Raw genomic sequence first — 23,757 nt, 5'->3', positions numbered from 1 at the left:
CAGATCATAATTCCCTCTCAGATCCCACACTTCCTCCTGCACCCTAGTCCTCTATCCCAAGCTCCCTTCTTTAACCCACCCATCATCCCAGACCCCTTACCTCCTCCACAGAAGTGTGTCCCTTGACCATTTACCAAATCTTAGTGGCCCCTCATTAAAAATTATTACCCACCCCGTGTTATGCTCTTCCAGCATGACACTGAACCATTGATAACTACTCTCTGAGAACAGTTATCCAGCCAGTTATGCACCCACCTTATAGTAGCTTCATCTATGGTGTATTTCCCTAGTTTGTTATTCAGAATCTCACATGACCTTCTTATCAATAATCTGCTTTCTTGATTATTAGAAGGACCTTTTTTGAGCAGTGTCCCTGAGTGCTAACATCAAAGGCAGTGAGGGGCAACCTCTGCTAGTGAGCTGGCCACATAAATGGCCCTCCTTCATCTCAGCGGGCCGCAAGGCTGTGATAACCAAGATGGTCTTCCAGGATAGGGCAGTTTTGCTAATGGTACTAGTGTACTGAGAATTTGCAGGGAGTGCCAATTGAACTGTAGCAGCAGTTTGATTGGATACAGAGGGAGCACATGGCTCTCACAGTGTTGTTTGCAATCAATGCGTACCTCATTTCACATGCCTTTGCTTTAAGGATGTGTCACTTTTGTAATAGGGAAAAAAACTATGTGGACAAAAACCAGCAGATTCTGGCAACCCTGTGCATGGGCAACAGTAAACAAAATGTATTGTGGGCTATACCTTTAGCAGTGTTAACGAATAATCGACTGCAGTATCAACTACTCGCTTCCCCCCTTGCTCCCTGTACAAGAGGCAGCAAGGGGGGGAATGGACAGAAGCCAGTGCTGGGGGGAGCCGGCTTAAAAGCTGGTTCCCCCCCAGCACCATCTCCGTAGTGCTGGCCCCACTCCGCCCCACGCTGTCTCTGTCAAAGGCAGCAAAGGGCGGGGATAGGAGCAGCTGCTGCTGCCAAGCAATCCCTGTTCCTGGCAGCCCAGGCTGACTGCACACAGGACCTGCTCCGGCAGCTGCCCCTAGCTACAGCCAGCCCTGGCAACTGCGAACAGAGGGTGCTCCAGCAGCAGCCCCTGTTCAAGGCAGACAGGGCTGTCCACCACAAACAGGGGCTGCTGGACTCATTGCAAGATGGAACCAAGCAGTCCCAGTTCGTGCTGGTCTGGGATGCTGCGTGTCTGCATTTTAAATACAGTAAAAGCCTAGTGGCTCTTACTACATTTAAAATGCAGAGCCACGGTGCAGGTGGCTCCCAGAGCCAGCACAGCCGGGATTGCTTGTTCTGGCTCAAGCAGGCTTCTGGAGCTAACCCTGCTGTGGCTCTGCAGAGTGGTCCTTATCAACTACACCAGGTAACTTCAATTTAACATCTTTACTACACACAGAACCCCACCCAGCTCTCCTTTCTCTATGCCTGCTGCTGCAGGATTACACTTTCTTGCAAATCATACTGACCAATATTGTCTAATTGTTTTTTGTTCTTTTCTGTCCAGCACCTAGTGTATTGTATCTGACATTGTGGATTTTGGGGGCTGGGACAGGCCTTCTTGAGGCAATGTGGTCCCAGTGCCTGGCCTCAGCACTGCTGTGAGGTTCCTCCAGGCTTCCATTCAGCTCCAGGGCGCTCTGGTCCAGGATTATCTGTGGTTCAAGGACCAAGGATGTTGCTGGACCAACGAGTATCAGTTTTCAGATGTACAATCTATATTTCAAAATTAGCATTATTCCTCGTGGAAAGCAGGAGTTGTTACTTCACTAATAAGACCATTATTTTGAGGACACTCCATTTATTTCAACATAACCCCCCCTTATTTTGAGATATCTCCCTAGTGTAGGCCAAGAGGGGACAGAAGCCAAAAAAGAGGTAGAAGAAATAAGGAGGCACTGACACACAAACAGAGAGTAAGGAATATCCAGTTCATATCCCAGGCATTGCAATGTTTTTTGTCTCCCTCCACTATCCTCATGAGATCAGAGCATCATTCTGATGCAGGAGAATGATGTGGCAGAAGATCCTCAGGACTTAGCAAGTGAAGAGAAGGGTGACAACCATGATTTGTGAAGCTCTGACTCTCAGTAAAGCCTTTCTTATCTCTCCACTCAACAAGCTGTCAGCTACCTCCAGAAAAGCATATACAGAAAGGAGTGACACTGTTAATCAAAACCAACATCTAGCAATCCTAAGCACGGGCATTTCCTTTCACTTTAATTTGTTATAGCAATTCTGTGTTCTTACCTGTCTTTAACCTGTGTATTCACAGTTTTTAGTTCAGACATCCAGTTTATAAATTTCTTTACTCAAGCTTACGCTTAGTTTTTATGAACAATTTTATGTACCAAACGTTACAGATCAAAACTAACTTTGTCACTTCTGACCCACTTTGGACAATTTAAGACTTCCACCTGAGATACAGTTCTTGACTGAGAGCATCCCATGAGGTGTCTAAGCCAACTGGTTCTGTTAAGGAGTCAGGCTCCAGTAAGTATGATGTGAATTTTTTGGCCAGAAACCTACGAGTTATGAGCTCTGTAGGAGTTCATGCAGGAATTAGAAACTCTCCTGGAATACAGGGATTCATTTTGGGTGTGTCTGTAAAAAGTTATGTGGATTAGGTTTGTAGCAGTCAAGAATCCTTAAATTGTGCCTTTTGTGTAGAATAGGGGGTGGGGGAGAATGCCAGAAAAGGCTCCCCTTTTCCTATGTCAGATGGTAAATATTTGGTTGGATGAATAATACCTGCCCCTAAATTAGTTAATCATTACAGCAGTTCTCTATGATAAGGACAGAAATTAAATATTATCCACATCTATACTTTAGAAACAGTAAATTAGCGGGAAAACTGGGATTAGAATTCAGGGGACCTCTATAATTATTATTTTAAGAAGCCTCTTAGTTCCTACTCCTGAACTACAATATTCAAATCTGTAACGCCAGAAAACTCATGAAAGATAGCTTTCTGAACAACACTTAAGTTTAATTACTCTGCAAAAACATTCACCTTTTGTATCAAGACAATACAAAAATTAAATAGACAACATGCTTCTGCATTCCTACAGTAGTTTAAACAATTGTCTGTAAAAAGTTGTAAACATGAAAATGTCTAATTATTTTTGACTACTGAAGTCAAAGCATTACCAATAAAAGATATCCCCATTACTACAGATACACTGTACTTGTCTTAATAGTGCATTAAGACGAATTAAAAATACTGTAATATAATACAATTTTCTTTGCTTTATACACTTACTAAAAAAGATACAAGCTCAATTTCTAAAGAGTTAATGTCATGTTTACAATACTGTGAAGTATGATTTGGTCATCTGGATTTTTAGTCAAGAGATTGCTTGCTTTTTTTCCCTTGTCATAATATTACAGTTTAAGTGGAGTAATTTAGGATAGCTGTTCCTGGATTATCATGATCTCTGTTAAATAACCTTGTCTCTATTATCAGTATTTTTGGAGCCCCTAAGAGATTAAGAGGGCTAGAACTGCAGCTATATATGGTAATTTATGTTTGTACATTACTGAGCGGAACTGGGGCCCGACACAGTTAAGGCCTTAAGACACTACTGCAGTATAAATGCTGATAAACAAATATTCTCAATAGCAGTTCATTAAGGTTGGAAGTTTTCATTTTATGGAAAAAGATGTAGGCAAACTGCTACCAGAATTTCCTGTTCCGTTCAGTCAGCCTTGGCATTCCACTAGTCATTTTGCAGTTGTGTAATTATTAAGACTGGTGATCTGTGGAATGGATTTTCCTTTAGAAAACAATGGACATACATAATTCTTCCCTTTTTTACTTAAAGGAAATTGGATGTGGAAAAAAAAAAGAAAGAGGAGGACACAAAGGTATGTGAACGTGTACACAGTTACACACACACACTGCCCTCACCCCCTGCTGCTGCCTCTCTATCAGAGGCAGCAGCACAGGGGGAGAGGTGGGAACCAGTGCATGTGTGAAGCTGGCTCCTATGGAGCTGCCTCTCCCCTCCCCACTAGGCTGCTGCCTTCCGCAGAGCTCACTGCCCCTCTACTGCCTCTGTATCAGAGGCAGCAGTGAGGGAGGGGAGGCAGGATCCAATACATGCGGCAGGGGGAGCCAGTGCTCATAGGGAGCCAAATTAAAAGCTGGCTCCCCATAAACATTGGCTTCTGCCTCCGCCGTGTAAACATGTAACCACTGAAAATTTCAAAAATATACAAATTTTAACATCCCTCGTCACTTAAGAGGTGCTAGAGACAACATGTGAGGCAAGTAGTTTGGAGTGTAATTCTGGCCATACTGAAGACAGTGGGAGCTTTGTCACTGACTTCAATAGAGCCAGCAATTCACACTAGGTCTATGTGTTTAAATTCCAATTTTCTACAGGAGAATGAGACATCTCAGAGGAAGAGTCTTGCCTATGAATGTACTGCTGCTCATAAAACATAGTGGGATCTTGGGAAAATATTTGCCACTCAACTGAAATAAGAAATTACAACTTTTCAGTAAGGTTACTTGAATACAAATACCTTCACTAATCACATAACCTGTAATAATTATTCAAAACAGTTACAGAGAAGTCAAAGTTGTAATGTGCATGAATAATGCAAACCTAAGGCAAAGGGAAGTATCAGTGGGAAGCTGCTATAAACAAGTAACTTATTTCTAAAAAAATAATTTCAAATGGATGTTTTTTGTGACCTACAAGGAAATGGGAAAACTCATCTTTCACAATGTAATTTAGGTTATTGGTACCTTGTGGTGAAATACCTGGTAATTCTAATTTCTGACTAAAATTTTATGGGCTTGGAATAAAATGAATCTCACAAAATAGTCCCACCTGCAGAGATCTACTGTGACTACATGGACAGAATCTTTTTTTAATATTAATTCCCTGTAATTCTGGAGTTTCTTAACTCAAAAATTACATCTTATTAAAAGGGTCAGTTTTTATATTTGTAGGTATTGGGTGTAATACTTTACATGCTAATCAATCCCCAAATCAGCCACACCATAGTTCAAATAAAAACGAATTCCTCAATTTCCATTCCTACACATATTTTGTTGATGCTAGCTTTCTTTTTGCACTTTCGTCCTTAATTTATTGAGCTCTTCTTCTAAACTTTTAATATACTCCTTGAGTGCATCTTTGTCTTGCTGTGCTTTTTGATTAGCTTGACACTGGGCTTCTTCAATCTTGCGCTCATACCACTTTTCCATTTGAGTGGAAACAGCCTCAAAAAAGTACTGAGTGATCTCCAAAGCTTGTGAAGTGTCTTTGATCTGTGGGGCTGGTTGATCTCCAGGCAGAGCAGATGGTTGCTGTGGCTGGGTATGATACGTTACTGTATGTTGCTGGGGTCTGTGTCTGGACTGCCCACTTTTGCCAGACTTTTTGGTTTGAGTTCCTTTGTTTATGAAGTACCCACTCTGTTGCTCAGTCTTTTCACACACACTCAGGGGCTGCAAAGCAGTCTGTACCTTAACATGTCTTAATTTGGAACCTGAATGCTCTGACAATGGCACTTCCTGCTGGAATCTGTCAAAAGCAGCGGAACTAAAAGCTTTGTCTTTAGGCCTAACAACTTGAGGGATTGCAGAAGGAGCTGTACCACCAGCTGTCATTTGTTGCTCTGCACCTATAAATTAAAAAAAAACGTTTTGTAGAGGTTGTAATATATTGTCTTATATCACGTCTTTCTATAGATAAATTCACAGGCTTGTTACTTAACACACATTCAAAACAAAATGAAACCTACTTGCCCAAAAATATAGATTGTGATGAGATCACAAGGATGCCTTTTCTGTAGGCCAGCAAGATTGGACATCACAAAGGACAGGCTTTTGGTGTTTAGGTTAGTGTATGCTAGTAGAACTATACTTAGTAAGCTGTTCATGAAGTAATATTAGAAACAGGAAACAATATGTATTTCATAAATGGAATGCACTCCTGTTGTGATTATCAACCAAGTTATAAAGGAAGTATAAACAAAAAGGCTGTGTCTAGACTGCATCCCTTTTCCATAAAAGGGACGCAAATTAGACACATCGCAATTGCAAATGAAGCGGGGATTTAAATCCCCCCCGCTTCATTAGCATAAAAATGGCTGCCTCTTTTTTCCGGCTCGGAGCTTTGCCTTTTCCGAAAGATCCCTTATTCCTTATTTTAAGAGGAATAAGGGATCTTTCGGAAAAGGCTTTACTTTTTGAAAGATCCGTGTCTAGACTGGCGCTTTTTTCCAGCAAAGCTCTGAGCCAGGAGAAAGCGGCAGCCATTTTTATGCAAATGAAGCGGGGGGATTTAAATCCCCGCTTCATTTGCAATTGCGATGTGTCTAATTTGCATCCCTTTTACGGAAAAGGGGTGCAGTCTAGACACAGCCAAAGTGTGCATGGAGTTGGGGTAGATAAATCATAAAAGAATAGCCTGTTTGTAACGGGGTACTCTGCATGCACCAATAAAAAAATACAGTATAGTCGATTCAATGGACATTTGACAATTCAGTGCATGCTGACATATAAGAAGAGTAGGTTGTGAGAAAACACAGCTCTCCACTGCCCCAGAAAGAGGTAGAAACGTCATAGCAATTACATCTATTTTCACTAGCTGAAGATTTGGCAAGAAAAATGTAGGAACAGTAACGTATCATACCCAGCCACAGTGTCAAAAAAGATGAGGTAAATTTTTGCCAACAAAATCCTGAAACTTTAGTGGTGGCCTTGAAGGAAACAACATGTTTTAACCAAAAAACATGGAAGTGGGTGAAAAGAGGTATTAATGACTAGAAGGAAAGGATACCACTGCAGTTGAGTAATTGTGGCATTTTTATTCTGTGAAAGCTTCCCCTGTTAATTCGCATGTCTTTGAATACTATATACATGTCTAACAAGATTTTACCTGATGTAGTATCCTGTTGAACAGGACAGTAATGCTTTCCAAAGCTTTGTTCTGATGTCTGGACTCTACTTCTCCCGATGTCTCCTGAGAGACTGTTCTGAAGTGTGATATAAGAATGCTGCTGTGAGTCCTCTGACTGTAGTGGGCTCTGGTTAGTTCTACAGTCTTTGGCAGTATGGAGGTTCTCTGTATCCAGGGTCTCAGTGAGGGACTCACAAGTGGACAGAGTTGATTTTGGTCTTGAAGACCGAGAATCTCCAGAAAGCTTCAGCTCCAGATTCTGAATCTTTAACATGCACCAGGATTTCAATTCATCCACCAAGGAAATCTGCAAGAGAAATATATTTTAGATACAAGTTGCCAGATTTTAAGTTGTATGTGTCACTCCAGTTACAATCTTCAGAAGTCCATCTGTGATAGAGCTCATGGTAATGTGCCTGTGCCACAGTAAAGTGTTTATAAAAGCAGCCCTCACTGACAATTACTGTGCATCATAGTAAATGGTAATTTTCTGGTTTTAGTCATACAAGACAGTAGGAATGTGAATGGTTACAGTTAATCCATGGGGGCTGGAGCAGTCCCCCACCCACAGACAGAGGGCTGCATCAGCCCCACATGGCCCACTGCAGGCAGGGGCGCTCCAGCTTGGCTGGGCTGAAGCAAGCTTTCCCCCCTCCCCCCACTATTTAATCGGTTAACTGGTTAAACTTAACATTTTCCCAGTTGACTAATTATTTTTGATATTTTACTCTTCTTTTTGCCTCCAAAGTATTTTCTCTTGATGATCTGTGTCTCATCCCCAAACCACTTTAACAGGTTAAATTGCTATCATTCCTGTCGTCATAGACAGATCTTGGCCCCGCCCACATATAGGCTGAGGGAAGAAAAGTGGTGCTTCATGTGCTGCCTGTTCTTCAAACAGGCAGCTCTCATTGGCCAGAAATCGGCCAATGGGATTGTTCCGGGGGCGGAAGCAATGAATCAAGCACCACTACCCCTCTCCCCTGGGCTCACAGCTGAGAAAGAGTCACTTTTCTGAGCAGTATTGAGATGGGGGTGGGGAAGCATGGGTCAAGGCAGGAATCTGCCTGAGGCTCCCCGTTGCATCTGTGGGCTGGATCTGGCCCATGGAGGGTATTTTGCCCACGCCTGAGCTAGAGAATAAGAATATCTGTTCAATATTCTGTTAAAGAAATAAGTCTAAGAAAGACAGGTTTATTTGCAGCAATGCTAAATTTGGGGAAAGCATGGTATTGCGATACAGGGAAGGGCTGACTCTTCTGCCTTTCTCCATGAAAGTGTTTTTCAGAGGGAGAAGGTAGAGACAGATCAAGAAAGAGTGTGTTTGAGGAATAGAGGAGGGGGAATCTTCATACAGTGAAAAGATGATCACCTAAGAAGAAAAAAGATTTTTTTTGAGGTTGTAGAAAGAAGGCTTAAACTTCTTTATATATATATATATATATATATATATATATATATATATATATATATATAAAAATAATCAGGTGTGGTCTATCTAAAGACATACTGGTGACAGGAGAACTAATAAAATGTCAACACCAGGATCAAGAGAGTAAAAGTTGAAAGGGATGTCAGTTAGTTACATTGTTCAAAATGCTGTGTTTTGTTAAAACTTCCAGAGATTATTTAAAGGAAAAGAAGTCTTTGTTAATGTTTCCATACTCCTAGCTATAAGCTGTGTGAGCTCACACCAGACTTCTCGATTTCTGGAAATACCCCTTTCCACCCTCACTAAAAAAACTAAGTTAACTTCAAATATTTCAGAGAGCCAAATAAGCATGCAGACATTTCAATGTTTACTAGAACCAGACTTTTGAATTAACCCAGCCCTGCTACTCATTCATGTTCAGTTGTTCCTCCCATACCTGCCGTTTTTCTCCCTCATTTTTTTCAAGCTCAGCATGCTGTTGAAGACGATGAAGGCACTCTGTTCTCTCTGCAGACAGTCTCTCAGCCATTAACTTATCTAAAACACGGAGCTGCGGTAAAACACAGAAGCTCAGTTCAAATGACGTTAAAAACAATCCCTGTATGTCAGATCAATTATCATGAATCTTTTGAGTCTCACCCTTTATTTCTAGGAACAGTGTCAAATAGTATTAAACCTTGGTTATATGAAAGGGGATGGGAAAGCAGTACATACAAATCTGTATAATTAAAAACTATGTTTTAACTAAAATTTAAACATTTTCTTTATTGGAGTCCAACAGCTGCAGCACTATCCTTAGTAGGGATGTAAGCGATTAGTCGACTATCTGATTAGCAAAAGCTTATTGGATAGTTGACTATCCCTCAACTAGTCGCTTCCCCTATCTATCAGAGGCAGCAAAGGGGGAGCAGGAGCCAGTGGTGGGGGGAGCCAGCTTAAAAGCCAGTTATCCCCAGCACTGTCTCCGCAGGGAAGACAGGGACTTAATACAGTAAAAGGTAAAGCCGCAGTGGGGTTAGCTCTTGGGCGGGAAACTAACCCCATTGCAGCTCCCTTGCTTATCAACTAATCGATGGAAAATCCATAGATTAGTTGATTAAACTAAATTTAACATCTGTAGTCCTTAGTCTATCAGACCTAAAAAATGAACGTAACCAGTTCAGATTCACTGTGCAAACTGAGCAGTTTATTGCAGCTATTCTTCTGAGGACTCTGGCTTGTAACAGAGCTCTTTGTGGAACATCATAGTTTAAAGGTAATAGGTGTGAATTTCACTGTATATGTATTTTCACAATCTATGTAAAGTTCATTTTCATAGTGTGTGTGTGTAATTATGAAAATATTTACTGAGCCTTAATCATGGCACTAATATTAACAGCATATCTCTGGAGCATTTTCTTACTTGATGTTGAGTTTTGTTTTCCATCTGGCCCAGCTTGATATTCATCTTATCCTGCACTGTCCCAAACTCAGCTTTTATCTCCTCCACCGTTGCCTCTAGCTGATTCTCCAGTTTATTAATCAGTGGCTCACAACGACATCCGTTTATTGGGGCCTGAGAGCATAAGGAATAGCAAAATAGCTTGATTTACCCTTCTGTCTTATTAACATGTATCCAGTCTGCAAATTTTCACTACTACTTCTCTAATTGAACTTCCTGTCCCCTAGCTAATTTGCTTTGGTACTGCATTACTGTGCTGATAACCTCTCATGGCGTGCATGAGGAAGGAAACAGACATATGAAGAATATTTTGTTTGGGAGTGATTTTAGGCTGTGGTTCTCCAATGTGATCTGTATGGAGCACTGTTAATTTCCCTGAGACTCCAGATGGACAACAAGGATCCTCTCCCTCCCAGCTTCTGAGGGGAAGGACATAGCAGGGATGCCTGCAGGCTATGCACTTCCCCTCACTCCCTGATAGGCAGGGGAAGAAAAGCAGTAGTGACATGGTATGTGCAGCTGCAGCCCTCCTTATACTCACCCTTACACACACCCAAGGCCCCTGCTCTCACCTCCACACCCCTCACATTTTCCTGCTCCGAGCTCCCCACACTCCCAGTCCCCTGCCCTGACCCCCTCCTCACACATCCCCAACCCTGAATCCTGTACCCCCCACACCATCAGCTCCCTGTCCTGAGCTCCTCACCCACAAGCTCCTTTTCTTATTTCTGCTACCCCCCGCCCATAACTCCATCTCCTGTCCTGAGCCCCCCACACTTAAGTTTCTTAGAGGATCGAAGTCCTCCCATTCCCTTGCCCTAAGCCCCCATCTGGGGGGATGCAACAACCATACCTACAAGAAACTTAATCTACTTTCACCTTTGAGTTTCAGTTTCTGTTAAATTCCATTCCTACCTTCTGATATATCTGATTTCTCAAGCACAGCCAGGGAGGATAAAAGTTTATGTTCTGATATTTCAGAGATGGGAGGCACTGCTTTCTTGAATGTGTCTTGGTACAGTATGCAGATGTGCATGTGAACATGTATCTGAGTACACAGTTAACCCTAACACTTACACACACAGTCCCTAGCCGCTGTATTGAGGTGGGGGGGAAGGAGGGAAGTGAGCCAGTGAACATGGGGATCCACCTCCTTCCTACTCCCCCACCAAGCCGTTTCCCCCAGTGCTGTTGCCTGTGTATCAGGCAGGAGCCACCTTAAAAGCCTCTGTGAAACGCAGCAGCGTGGGGAGGCAGGATCTGGCAGGGAACTGGTAGTGGTTAGATGCAATACACTCATCAGATCATAGTCTCTTCCTTTACATTCAAAAGGTTCTTCATCTCAATAGGGGAGCCATTTGATAATGGTATTGCATGTTTTTGTGCTGTTCTAAAAAAGACTTTAGGTGAATATCTGCAGATTCACATTTAGGAGAACTATATTAATTCAAACAAATGGGTGGAATATCCATTGCATATCATGAGGTTAGCAAATTACAATGTCTAAAGTGAAGTAAATTATGTGCGAGTATACAAAATTGGCATCCACATTTGCAAAATTGATCCATGGATAGCCTCAGATTTGCAGGGTTCTAAATAATAAGTGTGGATTTGCATCCATATCCTCAAAAAAGATCTGCAGATATCAATGTCTGAGGATGTGGATTTCCACAGATACAATGCGTATCATGTGTATATCTGTGGATTTGCAGGGCTCTATTTATGTGATTTGCTGTTCCTGGTTCACTAACTTGCCTGCTCTATTTCATATGGGAGGGCATCACCACCACCATTTCATTTAAGATAGTTGCAGGGAGCAATGAAATCTCCTTTATGGAACCGAGTATCTGAAACAATAGCTTCTATCTAAAACAGAAGCATGTAGTAGGCTGTTCAGGAGTTAGAACTGGATGGTCCAGGGGCTTTGTTGCATATTGTTTTAATAGACTTGTGTATGACAAGAAAAGTGGGAGAAACACCACAGAAAGAGAGAGAGAAGCAAACAGCAGGCCTGTTTAATGCTTCCTCTGATCAGGGAGAAAGGACTTGTTCCTTATTTGTAAGTAAGCAGGACTGCATCAAAGAAATACCTGACTCATCAGATTCTTCTTGGACCTTGAATTTTAGCTAATCTCACAGGTCAAAGATTATCAATAGTATGTTAAACCTATGCCTCTAGTAATTCTAGAACGCCAATAAATCGAATTTAGTAAAGACAAGAAACTGAAACAAAAGGATACTACACATATTCAGCTTTTCTGTTTAGACTGTAAACTCTTCAGTGCAGGGATTGTGCCTTTGCATTCATACAACTCCTAGCTTTTCTTACTGCAAATAGGTAATAATATTCCAAAGCGGAAACTAACAGAATGCTAGCATAATTTTTAATCATTGTTTGCACCTTATCTGCAAATAGGAAATACTTCATGAATCAAAAGCTCTTAAACAGAGACCACTTGGTATGCATAAAACCAACTTATTGTGTGCCATGTTTCATTCTAAAATTCAAATTAATCCCATATCACAAACTGAAGAATTAATTACATAATATCCTTGAAAACAGGGAAGGGTCATCTTTGTTTCATTTCCTAACTGCTCAAATCCCACTAGGCATTTGTTGTACTCCCTGATTTTTGACAGTGACAGTTTGTTTACCTGCATTACTTTTCCATCCTTTCCACGATACAATGTGTAAAGCTGGTAGGCTCTGAACTCATGTGGGGGTGGTGGAGATGAGCAACGATGTTTACTTCTACGATGCTTAGGCAAGCTTTGCTGGGGACCAGAGACTGTTTGCTGGTCAGCTGGTGAAGCAGGGTCCGAGAGTGCTGAAATCTGAACATAAAAACAGCCATACTGAGTCAGATCAAAGGTCCATCTAGCCCAGTATCCTGGCCTTCACAACATCCTCTGGCAAGGAGTTCCACAGGTTAACTTTGCATTGTATGAAGAAGTACTTCCTTTTGTTTGTTTTAACCTACTATTAACCTGCTACTTACAATTTTCATTTATTGACCCCTTGTTTTTATGTTATGGGAATAATATAATTTTTCCTTATTCACTTTCTCCACACCAGTCATGATTTTATAAACCTCTATGATATCGCCCCTTAGTCTTCTCTTTTCTAAGATGAAAAGTCCCTGTCTTTTTAATCTCTCTTCCTATGGCAACCATTCCAAAACCCTAATAATTTTTTCTGCCCTCTTCTGAACTTTTTTCAGTGCTAACACACCTTTTTTGAGATGAGGTGACATCTGTATGCAGTATTCAATATGTGGGCATACCATGGATTTATAACAGAGGCAATAAGATATGCTCTGTTCTATTCTCTATCCATTTCTAAATTAATTTCTAACATTGTTTCCTTTTTTGAGTGCTGCGTGGATGTTTTCAGAGAATTATCCATGATGACTCCACAATCTTTCTCTTGAGTGGTAATAGTTAATTTAGTCCCCATCATTTTGTATGTATAGTTAGGATTATGTTTTCCAATATGCACTACTTTGCACTTATCAATTTACTGTTTTGTGAGATCCTTTTGAAGCTCTATACAGTCTGCTTTGGTCTTAACTATCTTGAGGAGTTCGGTATTGTTTGCAAATTTTGTACACATCATTCCCCAATTTACTAAATAAATAAATGCTGCTTGGAATTTTAGAAACTAGCTGACTCTCCTCTCTCCTACTTAGACCAAGAGACACCGGGAGGGCTGGGGAGATGGTGTACTTAACCCTTCACTAGGAAATGGGACCGCTGCATAATTCAACAGGCGTCCCTCTCTCTGTTATTTTAAATGTATTGGTACCTTTTCTCTTGGCTTTCTCTTTTTGTTGTTCTTTCCTTTGGGCTCTGGTGAAGCTGAGTGGGGATCATCTTTCAGCTCTCCTTTCCTCTGAGGCACCTGGTCACTGCTGTGAGTATCCTCAGCAGCTGAGACACTGCCCTGTTTACAACAGATAGGAAGTTGTAAGTGTTTGTTTTTGCTCCATCCCTAATTTTAAGTTGTCATGCACTTATGAGAATCACCACCATCGGGTCTCCAACACAATGCAAGATATGCTGTGTTAGGATTGATAAGATACCCCACTCTGAGCATCCCTGAAAAGTATAAAACTAGTAACTCCTATAGGATTGGTTGAAATAAGCGACTTGTTTATCTCCTGGTGCCTGCTGCAGAGCTACTCAAAAGGTGAGATTTCTTATGTAGATGCAAGTGAATTTAGTGCTGGAAGATTTTTTTGTAATAGCTAGGTCAGACTTCCCTGCTTTGTAACGCATTAACTTGGTAATAATTGTCTATACCTTACTCTGTACCACCTCGTCTCTTGGCACAGACTGAGCTCGTCTTTCCTCTTTGAGTTTCTCTCTCTTCTTTCTAAGGCTTCTTCCACGGTTAAAACGCAAAACCTGAAACAAGGTAACATTAACATCATCACTTTTTCCACTGATGTGTTACAGGAATTGGGCAACAATACAGGCTTATTTATTTGCTATCCCACAGACCTTTTTTGGAAGGACAGTCTTCTAGTTTGCCCTGTATTAGGGATGTCAACGTGTAGCTGAGTACACAATTAACCAATAAGCCTGCGCTTATCGGTTAATCTTATCAACTCTGTATCAGAGGCAGCAATGGAGGGAGAGCAGGAGTTGGCTCCCCACAAGCACCAGATTTGTGAAGCTGCCTGTCCTTCCCCCATCTTAGCACTGCTGCCTAGCAGAGGCAGCAGTGTGGAAGGTATGGGGGGCAGGTGGGAACCAGTATACGCAGGAAGCTGGCTTTCAAGGTAGCTCCCCCGCATATCGGCTCACATGAGCTGCTTCCTCCCGCCCCCCCCCACTATGCTGCTGCCTCTCTATCAGAAGCAGCAGCGGACGGAGAGGCTGCAGCGGAGCAGCCTCTGTCTGCAAAGAGCTCGACCCCTCCCACGGACAGAGCCTGAGACATGGGATGCCGGCACAGCCTCTGTCTGCAGGTTGCTCAGGACCTCTATGAACAGGGGCTGCTGCCACCCTGCACTGGTTTTAAAACCAGCTCCCCTCGCAGACCAGCTCCCATCTACCCCCTATGCTATAGAGGCTGCTGCATGGGGTAGCAGGGCCTTGGGAGTGGGGCCAGGAGTACACTGGCTGCTGGCCCCACCCCCGGTGGCTATCAAATAGTCATGTAATCAATAATATTTTGTGTGGTTATACAACTGTTCAGTTAATTGCTATCTAACACCCCTATACTGCATATCTATGCACATGTGGGTATGTAAGGAGATTGCCCAAAATCCAACTGCAGCTGTATCAGAGTTCCAGGACCTCTCCCAGACTATGGGATGCTGCGGGATTTGATACTAATAAAGACATTTGTAATGTACCTGTGGTGCCTTAGCAAGGAGAAGAGCAACCTCAGGATTATTGTGCTGTCTAGCAACCTCTAGAGGAGTCTGACCTGCCTGAAAAGAAAAAGAATAAATTATTTCCTTCAACTAGCATCAAAAAAGAAATGGCTGAAATACCCTAAAGTCGAAAAGTTGTGTAAAAAAAAAAAAATCAAGCTTTTTAATTTACTTAATAGCTAACGTCTACGTATTTTCAGCCAGCAAAATGGTTTAAAAAAAATTAAGGTAAAGAACTGAAGTAATTCCACATGTACTTACATTGTTGACAATTGTCCCATCAGCTCCTGCTTCCAGTAAGAGTTTGACCACCTTTTTATGATTTAATGCAGCAGCAACATGAAGTGCAGTATCTCCAGCCTGAAATTTACAAAGTACACAACATACTAGCAGACATCTTTGATTTGTATGTACTTCATTTCCTGTTTTCTTATACCCCTTTATGATTGTAGGTCCAAATGTAATTACATGACAACAGAACTTTAATAAGAGCTGAACAACAGAAAGGTAGACTTCAAGATCTGGGCTAAATCACATGCTTTTGAGGAAGGCAAGTAGGGTTGGGATTAGCCGGGTTTCTGTTCAATTAACTGATCCATGTGAATATGCTCACAGAGGAAAATGATGCTGGAAACCCAAAAGCACTTGACCCAAATCTGTCCTCAAATGCAGCATTGCTGAAGGCACAACTGGGGCTTACAGTGTATCCTTATCTCCCAGGCTTTACAAATCACTGAATCTACTTGCCCGTGGCGAGTAGATTTCAGCCGGTTGCCCCTTTCACCAGCGGCGCGCGCATGCACAATGTGGGGCTGGTGAGTAGGTTTCGCCACCATTTGTCAAGCCCTGCTTATCTCTATTCCAGTTTCATGAGTTTAATTATCTGGATTTTGATGACCAGGTGGTTATGAACATACAAGCTGTTTCTTGTACTTGAAAAGTTGAAAAATAATCTTTGATGAACTGCAACAAGATGGTTTGATTTTTACATGATATATGGATGTACCTTAAGACAGCTGTTGGAACATAACTATTTAAGTCGCTACACAATATATAAACGGCATTTAACTTCTAGATATATATTGCAAGTACAAATGAAAAACAACACTGACCACATGCAGCCACAGATAACACATGCTTGCCATCAACAATTTAGGAGATTTGGAAATGCTGAAGTGTACAGGCAGAATGGGTCTGCACAATGCTAATCCCAGTCAATATTATCACTCAGTAGCTCACAAGCAACTAAATTCATTTCCCAAAACAAAATTGCATATTTATGCATGAAATTACATAGCCAAATTAATTTGGCTGACTGCATTTGATTTGCTGTAACATTTTCCATTTGAAAAACAACATTGTACATACAAATCAGTAAACCTAAGTATGATCCTACGCCATGCTGTGTATGGAAAGTGTCTCAGTAACATTAGATAGTTTGGTACTATATAATTTTTCTTTAGTACATTTGTAAATGGACTAATTCATTCCACTGTACCTCTCACCCAGTATTCCCTCTAGTTTTTTATTTCTGTGTGCAAAATGTATTTTGTTATGAGAATCAATATGGAGATGATGTGTGACATGTCACCTTCATATTGGTGCCCAAATCAAAATGCATTCTGCACATTGATGATCTGTGGTAGGGGTGGAGCTGAGGGGTTTGGCGTGTGGGAGAGGGTTCAGGTTGGGAGGGGATTAAGGCTCTGTCTAAGGGGTGCAGACTCTGGGGTAGGGGTGAGGTATATGAGGTACAATATGGAGCTCCACGCTGAGACCAAGGTGTCTGGAGTGTGGAAAAGAACTTAATAAAGGACATTAGAGTGGGACTACAGGGTCTGGGTAGCTGTTAGGGTGCAGGAAGGGCCTCGGGCTTGGGGTACTCACCTGGGGAAGCTCCTGTTTGGGGGGGCAGGTGGTGTAACGTGGCCCAGGCTACCCTGTGCTCACCTTCAGGTACCACCTCTCCCCACAGGTCCCATTGGGAAGGACAGCACAGGGAAAGAGCTTCTTGGCACTCGCAGCAATGCGGCTCCAACCTGGGAGGGGGGAAGGAATGACAGCTGCTTCCCCACACCAGGAAGGACTGGTCTAGAACACTGGGGTTTTAAGAGCTGTAGCCCAGGATCCCGGCCTGCAACCCCTAGAGCTCCTTTCTTAGTCTAGCCCTCCTGCTGGGACCTTAGAAGCACATCTCTCCCTCAGCTGCAGCAGCTCCTACTGGGAAGTAACTGTAGACTGCCTTGTGTGGGGTGGACACCCCATCATAAGCACCAGAGAGCTGCTGCAGCCAGAGTAGAGGTACTCTCTTCTGGCCTCCAGCAGGGTGCTAACACAGCTGAGGGAGAGGTGCATTCCTATGGTGCCAGCAGCTCTGTGCACAGCAACCATAATAAGCCCCTGAGCAGGCCTCAGTTTGAAGTTGTTCAACTAAGATGTTCAGCAGGGGCAGCATTCAATTATTTCCCCTATCAAATTAACCTGGACGTTTAATCCTCATTTAGCTTAATTATTCTGTTGTACTTAAAACAAGTTTTGCTTCCGTTTTCCACATTTTTGCTATCCACTAAAGCAAAAAGGACTGGACAAATAGAGAAAATACTACAAAATGTTAATTAAAAACAACATTTATGTTGCTTCGTAAATCACCTTACAAACATTAATGAGTTCTGCCTCACCACAACTTCTGTAAGGCAGATGATAATATTCCTTTTTTACTCCTACAGACTTCTGCTCTAACCATTAATTCACACCTCTTTCCCCATTTAAAAAAAATACATATATTTCTATGCAGCATAATAAACAGAAAATGTTATAAATTAGAAATGTAAATGTGGCAATATGTTCTGAAATGATAATAAACCACAGGCACACCATTTCTTTAAGGCTATATTTAGAAGTCCTGGCATCTTTAAGTTACAGAGAAATGCATATTAAAATGGAGCATATATGGTAAATGATCCCTCATTCCAATTGTTAGCCTTATAAAAAGGTGCATGCCTGCAGTGAAGTTCATGCACTGACCTGGTTCTTTTCATGGACAGAACAGAAAGCACTGAGGAGTACCCTAATGATGGGCAAGTGATTATAACGAGCAGCAACGTGCAAACAGGTATCTCCTGCCTGCAAACAGAAACAAAGCTCTAAGCATGTTGTCATAATAGAACAGCTAATGCTTGTCAGGGTGTTTGGGTATGAAAGAAGCTATTAAACACTAAACTGGAGATGTAGTGAATGACATGGAAGCATCTTTACTGAATTGTTTTCTCTGGGGGTCAAATAACTTAGTTGCTTTCTACTTATTTTTTGCTCTGAAAGCTAATGAAACAAAATGACTGCTTCTGTTGTTGTATAGTGAGTGTTTATTCTCCAGAGACGTGCAGAAGATGTAGGTCAAGGAAGCTATGGACTAGATCTTCAGCTAGTATAAACTGTCATAACTCCATTGAAGATCCATTAAGGATCTGGCCCTATGTTTCCTATATGTAGACAGCATTGTTAACGACTTCTTTGCATATGTGCAACGTGCTTCAGGTGGCACAGAATTTTTTATCACCGAAGTTGGTCTGCTCACTGGATTACTAGCTTCTCTGGCTCAGGCTGGGTACTGACAGGGAGTGCAACATAAACACTGTTCCATTCCCCCCAACACTGTTAACAAGGAAAGGAAAGGAAAGGAAAGGAAAGGAAAGGAAAGGAAAGGAAGAGACTAACTGCCCTTGAGCACATCTCAAGCACTATGCCATTATCAACCTGAGACAAATTTGAGGGGGGGGCACAATTTGCTTCACACAAATTGCTTAAATTACTTCATAGAGGAAGTAGGTGGGATGGTGGAGGAGAAGTTATGCCTGGTAAGAGGGATCAGGAAGTAGCATATCCCAAAGACTTTTTTAACAAGCCAGTTCCAGTACAGTACCTGCTGATTGGTGCACAATGAATAATCACGGCTGGAGAGATTTAGCAATCTCCAGAGAGGGGGTATGGATTCCAAATGAGGCAAGAAAATTCCTTTTTCTATTTCAACATTGTCTTCTTATAGTATGTATACATTAGAGGAGCTGGTCTGTATTTATAAATCATGTCTATTCTACTGAAATCAAAACCAATACTGTATAGCAACATAACGAGAATGGGACTAGTATGACCTACAGAAAGGTCACCGATATACACACAGTTCACAAAGTCCTTGGACATGGGCTGGAAATTCTATAGTGAATGCAAAACACAAGGCCTCAAGCATTTAGATTACAGATTGACCCTCCCTGGCCCAGCACTCTGGGAACCTTACTGGTCTTAGATGAGGATTTTTGCCAGACTAGGGGAGGTCATTTCTGGACCCCTGCCACCAACCCTCCAGCCCAGCCCTCTGGCTTCCCGGATAGCTCCCCACCTCCTGTTGGCCCTGCTGACCTCAGTGGGCAGCCATTGCTGCCATGGCTCCGGGTAGCCACGCACGCCTCACTGGGGCTCTGAGACCCTCTGGGCAGCTGCAACATGCTACGTTGGAGCTCCAAGACCTGCTGTGCAGCTGTGTGCCGTGGCTCCCTGCCCCACCGAGCTACTATGGCTCCCAGCCCCAGCAGGCAGCCACTTACCGGGTCTCCCAACCCTGCCATCAGCTTGCTGCGGGCAGCCCGGCCAGCAGGGATCCTTACCACTGGCTCTCCACCAGGACTCTGTGGTCCTGCAACATGCTTGCTGGACCATGGATGTTGCCGGCCCAGAGAATCCTGGTTAAGAGACTTTCAAACTGTACTATGCTCTTTTGCTGGCTTTACAAAACTCATGTATGTCTGGCTTCATTTTTTAGATGCTGTGCCTATTTTATGCCAGACCCCACAAAAAAGGCAGGAAAGCCATTTGAAAACCACATGAAGTTCTTTGGATAGACCCACACACAATGCCTATGTGCCCCAAGAGAGGAATGTCTCTGAAAGTGGAAATATTAGAGGGTTCTGTAGGAGTCCAAAAAATTCTTCAAATACAGCACAAATACTTCTGTTACAGTATTCAGGTGGGGCCATCCTATATCTTCAAATGAGCAACCAAGGACAGCTTGCATTCAGGTGTATATAACAGCAGAAAACAATGCATGCATCTTTTAATTGTTTTTTCTCCCTTGGTCTTCAAAACTATTATAAGCAATACCTTTATAAGTCTTACTATATTTTTTAATACCCACTGTTTAGTCATTTTGTTGTTATTTTTCTCCTAGTCATAACAAACAGAAAGACAAAGTTTGGTATTTTGAAAGCAGTATTTGCACAAGCTGAAACAGAATAATCATTTTGAAAAATCGGTTTTTTTAAACTTACATTATTTTTTAGATCTGCCCGAGATCCTCCAAGTAACAAAACACGAGTACTTTGAGAGTGGCTATTTTGGCAGGCCAAGTGCAGAGGTGTGTTACCTGCCTTAGGAAAGAGACAGAAAAATACAAATGACATCTTTAGAAAATTAACATAAGTCAAAAAACAAAACAAGCAAATACGACCACCCCATCTCAATACACAATGTATGTCTCACTGCTGAATTTTAAACTTTTAAAACTATAAATGACTTCTGATCAGTCACTGATGAAAAGTGAACCTGTAACCTTGTTTCTGGTCACATCACAAAACCTACCCAAGTATGTTGTTGGTTTTCTCAGCAAAAAACAAGCTATGGATCGAATGGGCCTGGAGACAGAGCTACCCTCTTTGCCACAGAGATGTTTCCTTTAGGACACAGCAGAGGCAGGTATTGAGAGTAGGAGAAGTTTGCACTATCACAGCCAGTGTTCAGGGAGCAAATGATAAACTTCCATTTCCAAAATAATTCAGCAACAGTTGCAAGCATCAAATTCAATTAATATTTTAAAAGCACGTAATTTAAGTAAATAAAACTCCCTATGACTAATTAATCTGCAGTACATAGCCCCTTTTTGTATCTGGTAATCATATTAGCTAGATGACACTGTTCTCCTAGAATTTTTCCTAGTTACTTCCTAGAACTTTTCCAAGCCAATGCACTTAATTTGTTGCAGTTTTTAAAATTTAACATTTTGAATTTAAAAAAACATGTAACTATGAAAATGTTTATATCATGACCTTGCCAGAGCGTATACAGGCAGTCCCCGAGTTATGCAGGTCCGACTTATGTCGGATCCGCACTTACGAACGGGGCTTTTCTCGCCCCGGAACTCGCGGGTGGCGGGACCACCCAGACGCGCAGTGGTCCCGCCACCGCGTCCTCCGGGGCGAGAAAAGCTGCTCCGGGTGTCCCTGGTCTGCTCAGGGTGTCCCTGGTCTGCTGGGAGGGGTCCCCAGTAGACCAGGGACACCCCGAGCAAACCCCGGGTCCAGGTCTCCCTGGTCTGCTGGGGGGGGGGGGGGCGCAGCTAGTGCGCCCCCCCCCTCCAGCAGACTAGGCTTTTGTTGTGGACGCCTGGGGTAGAGCAGCTGGGGTGCTGCTGGGTTGGATCTGGGGGGACCTACCCGGCAGCGCCCCAGCTGTTCTGTCCCAGGCTCCAGATTCAGCCGCTGTTGAAACTGATCAGTGGCTGATTCCAGGAAGCTGGAGGCAGAGCAACTCTGCCTCGGGCTTCCTGTAGTCAGCCCCTGGTCAGTTTCAGCAGCAGCGGCTGAATCTGGAGCCAGTTCCGAGCTACGTACAAATTCAACTTAAGAACAAACCTACAGTCCCTATCTTGTACGTAACCCAGGGACTGCCTGTACACACTGACTGCTGCTATGCTTTGTATTTTATCATGTTGATAGACCCATTGGGTTGAATCTTTAAGTGCATTAAGAAGTTGAGAAGCATGAAAAGAAGCCAGCTTTGATGAAGTGAAAATAAAATTGAATTATTCAGTAAAGTTAGGAAAATTCTTCATTGCCATTGAAAGCAGAAGCAAGGGGTGTGTATGTTTGAACACTGGCATGCTACCCTTTGGATTCTAGCTGTGTGTGTTTGCCTATCTACTGTATTCACACACTTTTTAAGAGAAGGCAGTATCAAAATGTCTTAGGGTATGTCTACATATCAAAGTTATATCAAAATAACAGCCCTTATTTCGAAATAACTTTCCTAGCGTCTACAAAGCCAAACTGCTATTTCGAAATAAATTCAAAATAGCGGAGCGCTTATTTTGAATTTGATAAACCTCATTCTACGAGGAATAACACCAAATTTGAAATAGCTATTTCGAAATAAGTGCTGTGTAGACACTTATTTCAAAATAGGGGGTGCTCCAGCCCTGGTGGCCACTCCGGCCTCAACCAAGAACACTCCTCTCCCTTCCCTCCTCCCCAGAGCCCTTAAAGGGATTGACTCTGACCACAGTGCCTGTGCCAGCTCCAAGCCTGCCAGCTCAGAGCCAGCAGTCACTGCCCCTGACCCAGTGGCCCCAAAACATGAGCCAGCAAGCCACTGGCAGCCACTGCTCCCCAGGAGCAGTCTGCCAGCTCCCGGGAACCTGCCAGGACCTGGAGAAGATGGGTGCTTTCCTGGTCCACAGTGGAGATCATGGACCTTATTCAGGTTTGGGGGGGATGCCCCCAACATCCATGATCTCTGCACTAGACGGAGGAATGCGGCTGTCTATGGCAGGATAGCTGCCAGCCTGGCCCCCAAAGGCCACATGCAAACCCAGGAGCAGATTTGCATGAAAATCAAGTTGGTCCAGCAAGACCCTGAGCCCTAAGCTTCCCCTCCCCCTTCTTTCCTGCTTCCAGCTCCCTCCTCCCAGGTTTCCCCCTCTTCTCTCCCACCGTCTCTTCTCCCCTCTCCTGCCTCCTTTCCCCAGTCTCACCAGAGTTTCATTCCCCCCTGCCATTTTGTTAAATAAAGAGAGTTTGTGTTCATGAAAATATATGTATTTTATTTGACATCAGGAAGAGGATTTAGGGAGGGGTAAGTGGAAGGACGTGAGGGAGGAATGAGGCACAAGTCCCCAGTGGGGCAAACCAGGGAGGCTCTTAGTGCTCCTCAGGGTGGAAGCTCTCCCACAGGGACTCCTGGATACTGACAATCCCCCAATGGACCTCCCAGGTGGCAGCCTGCAGAAAGTGCAGCCAGGCTCGCAGCAACGTATCCGAGAAAACGTAACCGGAGTGCCCAGGGGCAGCTCTGACTCCATGCTGCACAGTGCTGTGGTGTCGAGTGAGGGCAACCAGAGCATGCAGAGACAAAATGCTTTGCTGTCCCTCGTCAAGGTAGACAAGCAAGCAGGGAAACCTGAGAACTGGCTGGCTGGGGGGGGGGGGGGGGGTCCCTTTAAGCACAGACCTCAGATACCTTGTGTGGCTGCTGCTCGAGGCTAAGTCCTGACCTGGTTCCCTGCTGAAACTGGTTCCGGCCAGCCTTAAATGTGATTGAGTCCATTCAGTGTGGACGCGCTATTTCGAAATAGCAAAATTCTATTTTGAAATGCATTTTGTGTGTAGACTCATTATTTCTAAATATCTTATTTCAAAGTAACTATTTCGAAATAATACTGTAGTGTAGATATACCCCTACAGTTTATGCAGCATTCATAGCTCCTTAGTTAAAATATTCTAATGCGCATGGCACCCATGTAC

The 23,757-nt window shown here is 43.0% G+C and overlaps 1 protein-coding gene across 8 annotated transcripts in view; it reads right to left on the bottom strand.

The window, feature by feature from the left end:
- Positions 1-1,130: 1,130 nt before the first annotated feature.
- The window catches only part of ANKRD6 (ankyrin repeat domain 6), a 145,115-nt gene continuing 122,488 nt past the window's right edge, over positions 1,131-23,757 (bottom strand). For 7 of the 8 annotated variants that reach the window (XM_075923883.1, XM_075923879.1, XM_075923884.1 and 4 more), the window contains 11 exons: positions 20,512-20,610; positions 18,218-18,316; positions 15,455-15,553; positions 15,173-15,250; positions 14,112-14,216; positions 13,615-13,752; positions 12,465-12,644; positions 9,771-9,923; positions 8,805-8,918; positions 6,916-7,243; positions 1,131-5,656 (listed from right to left, as the gene is read on the bottom strand). In XM_075923883.1, coding sequence (XP_075779998.1) covers positions 5,088-5,656; positions 6,916-7,243; positions 8,805-8,918; positions 9,771-9,923; positions 12,465-12,644; positions 13,615-13,752; positions 14,112-14,216; positions 15,173-15,250; positions 15,455-15,553; positions 18,218-18,316; positions 20,512-20,610 — 1,962 coding nt within the window. In that variant the 3' untranslated portion in view covers positions 1,131-5,087. The remainder of the gene's footprint in view (positions 5,657-6,915; positions 7,244-8,804; positions 8,919-9,770; positions 9,924-12,464; positions 12,645-13,614; positions 13,753-14,111; positions 14,217-15,172; positions 15,251-15,454; positions 15,554-18,217; positions 18,317-20,511; positions 20,611-23,757) is intronic. The other variant, XM_006133296.3, reaches the window with a different exon arrangement.

Source organism: Pelodiscus sinensis, chromosome 3 (assembly GCF_049634645.1).
Source record: "Pelodiscus sinensis isolate JC-2024 chromosome 3, ASM4963464v1, whole genome shotgun sequence".
Classification (NCBI taxonomy): domain Eukaryota; kingdom Metazoa; phylum Chordata; order Testudines; family Trionychidae; genus Pelodiscus; species Pelodiscus sinensis.
This window is presented reverse-complemented; position numbering and strand designations above follow the sequence as displayed.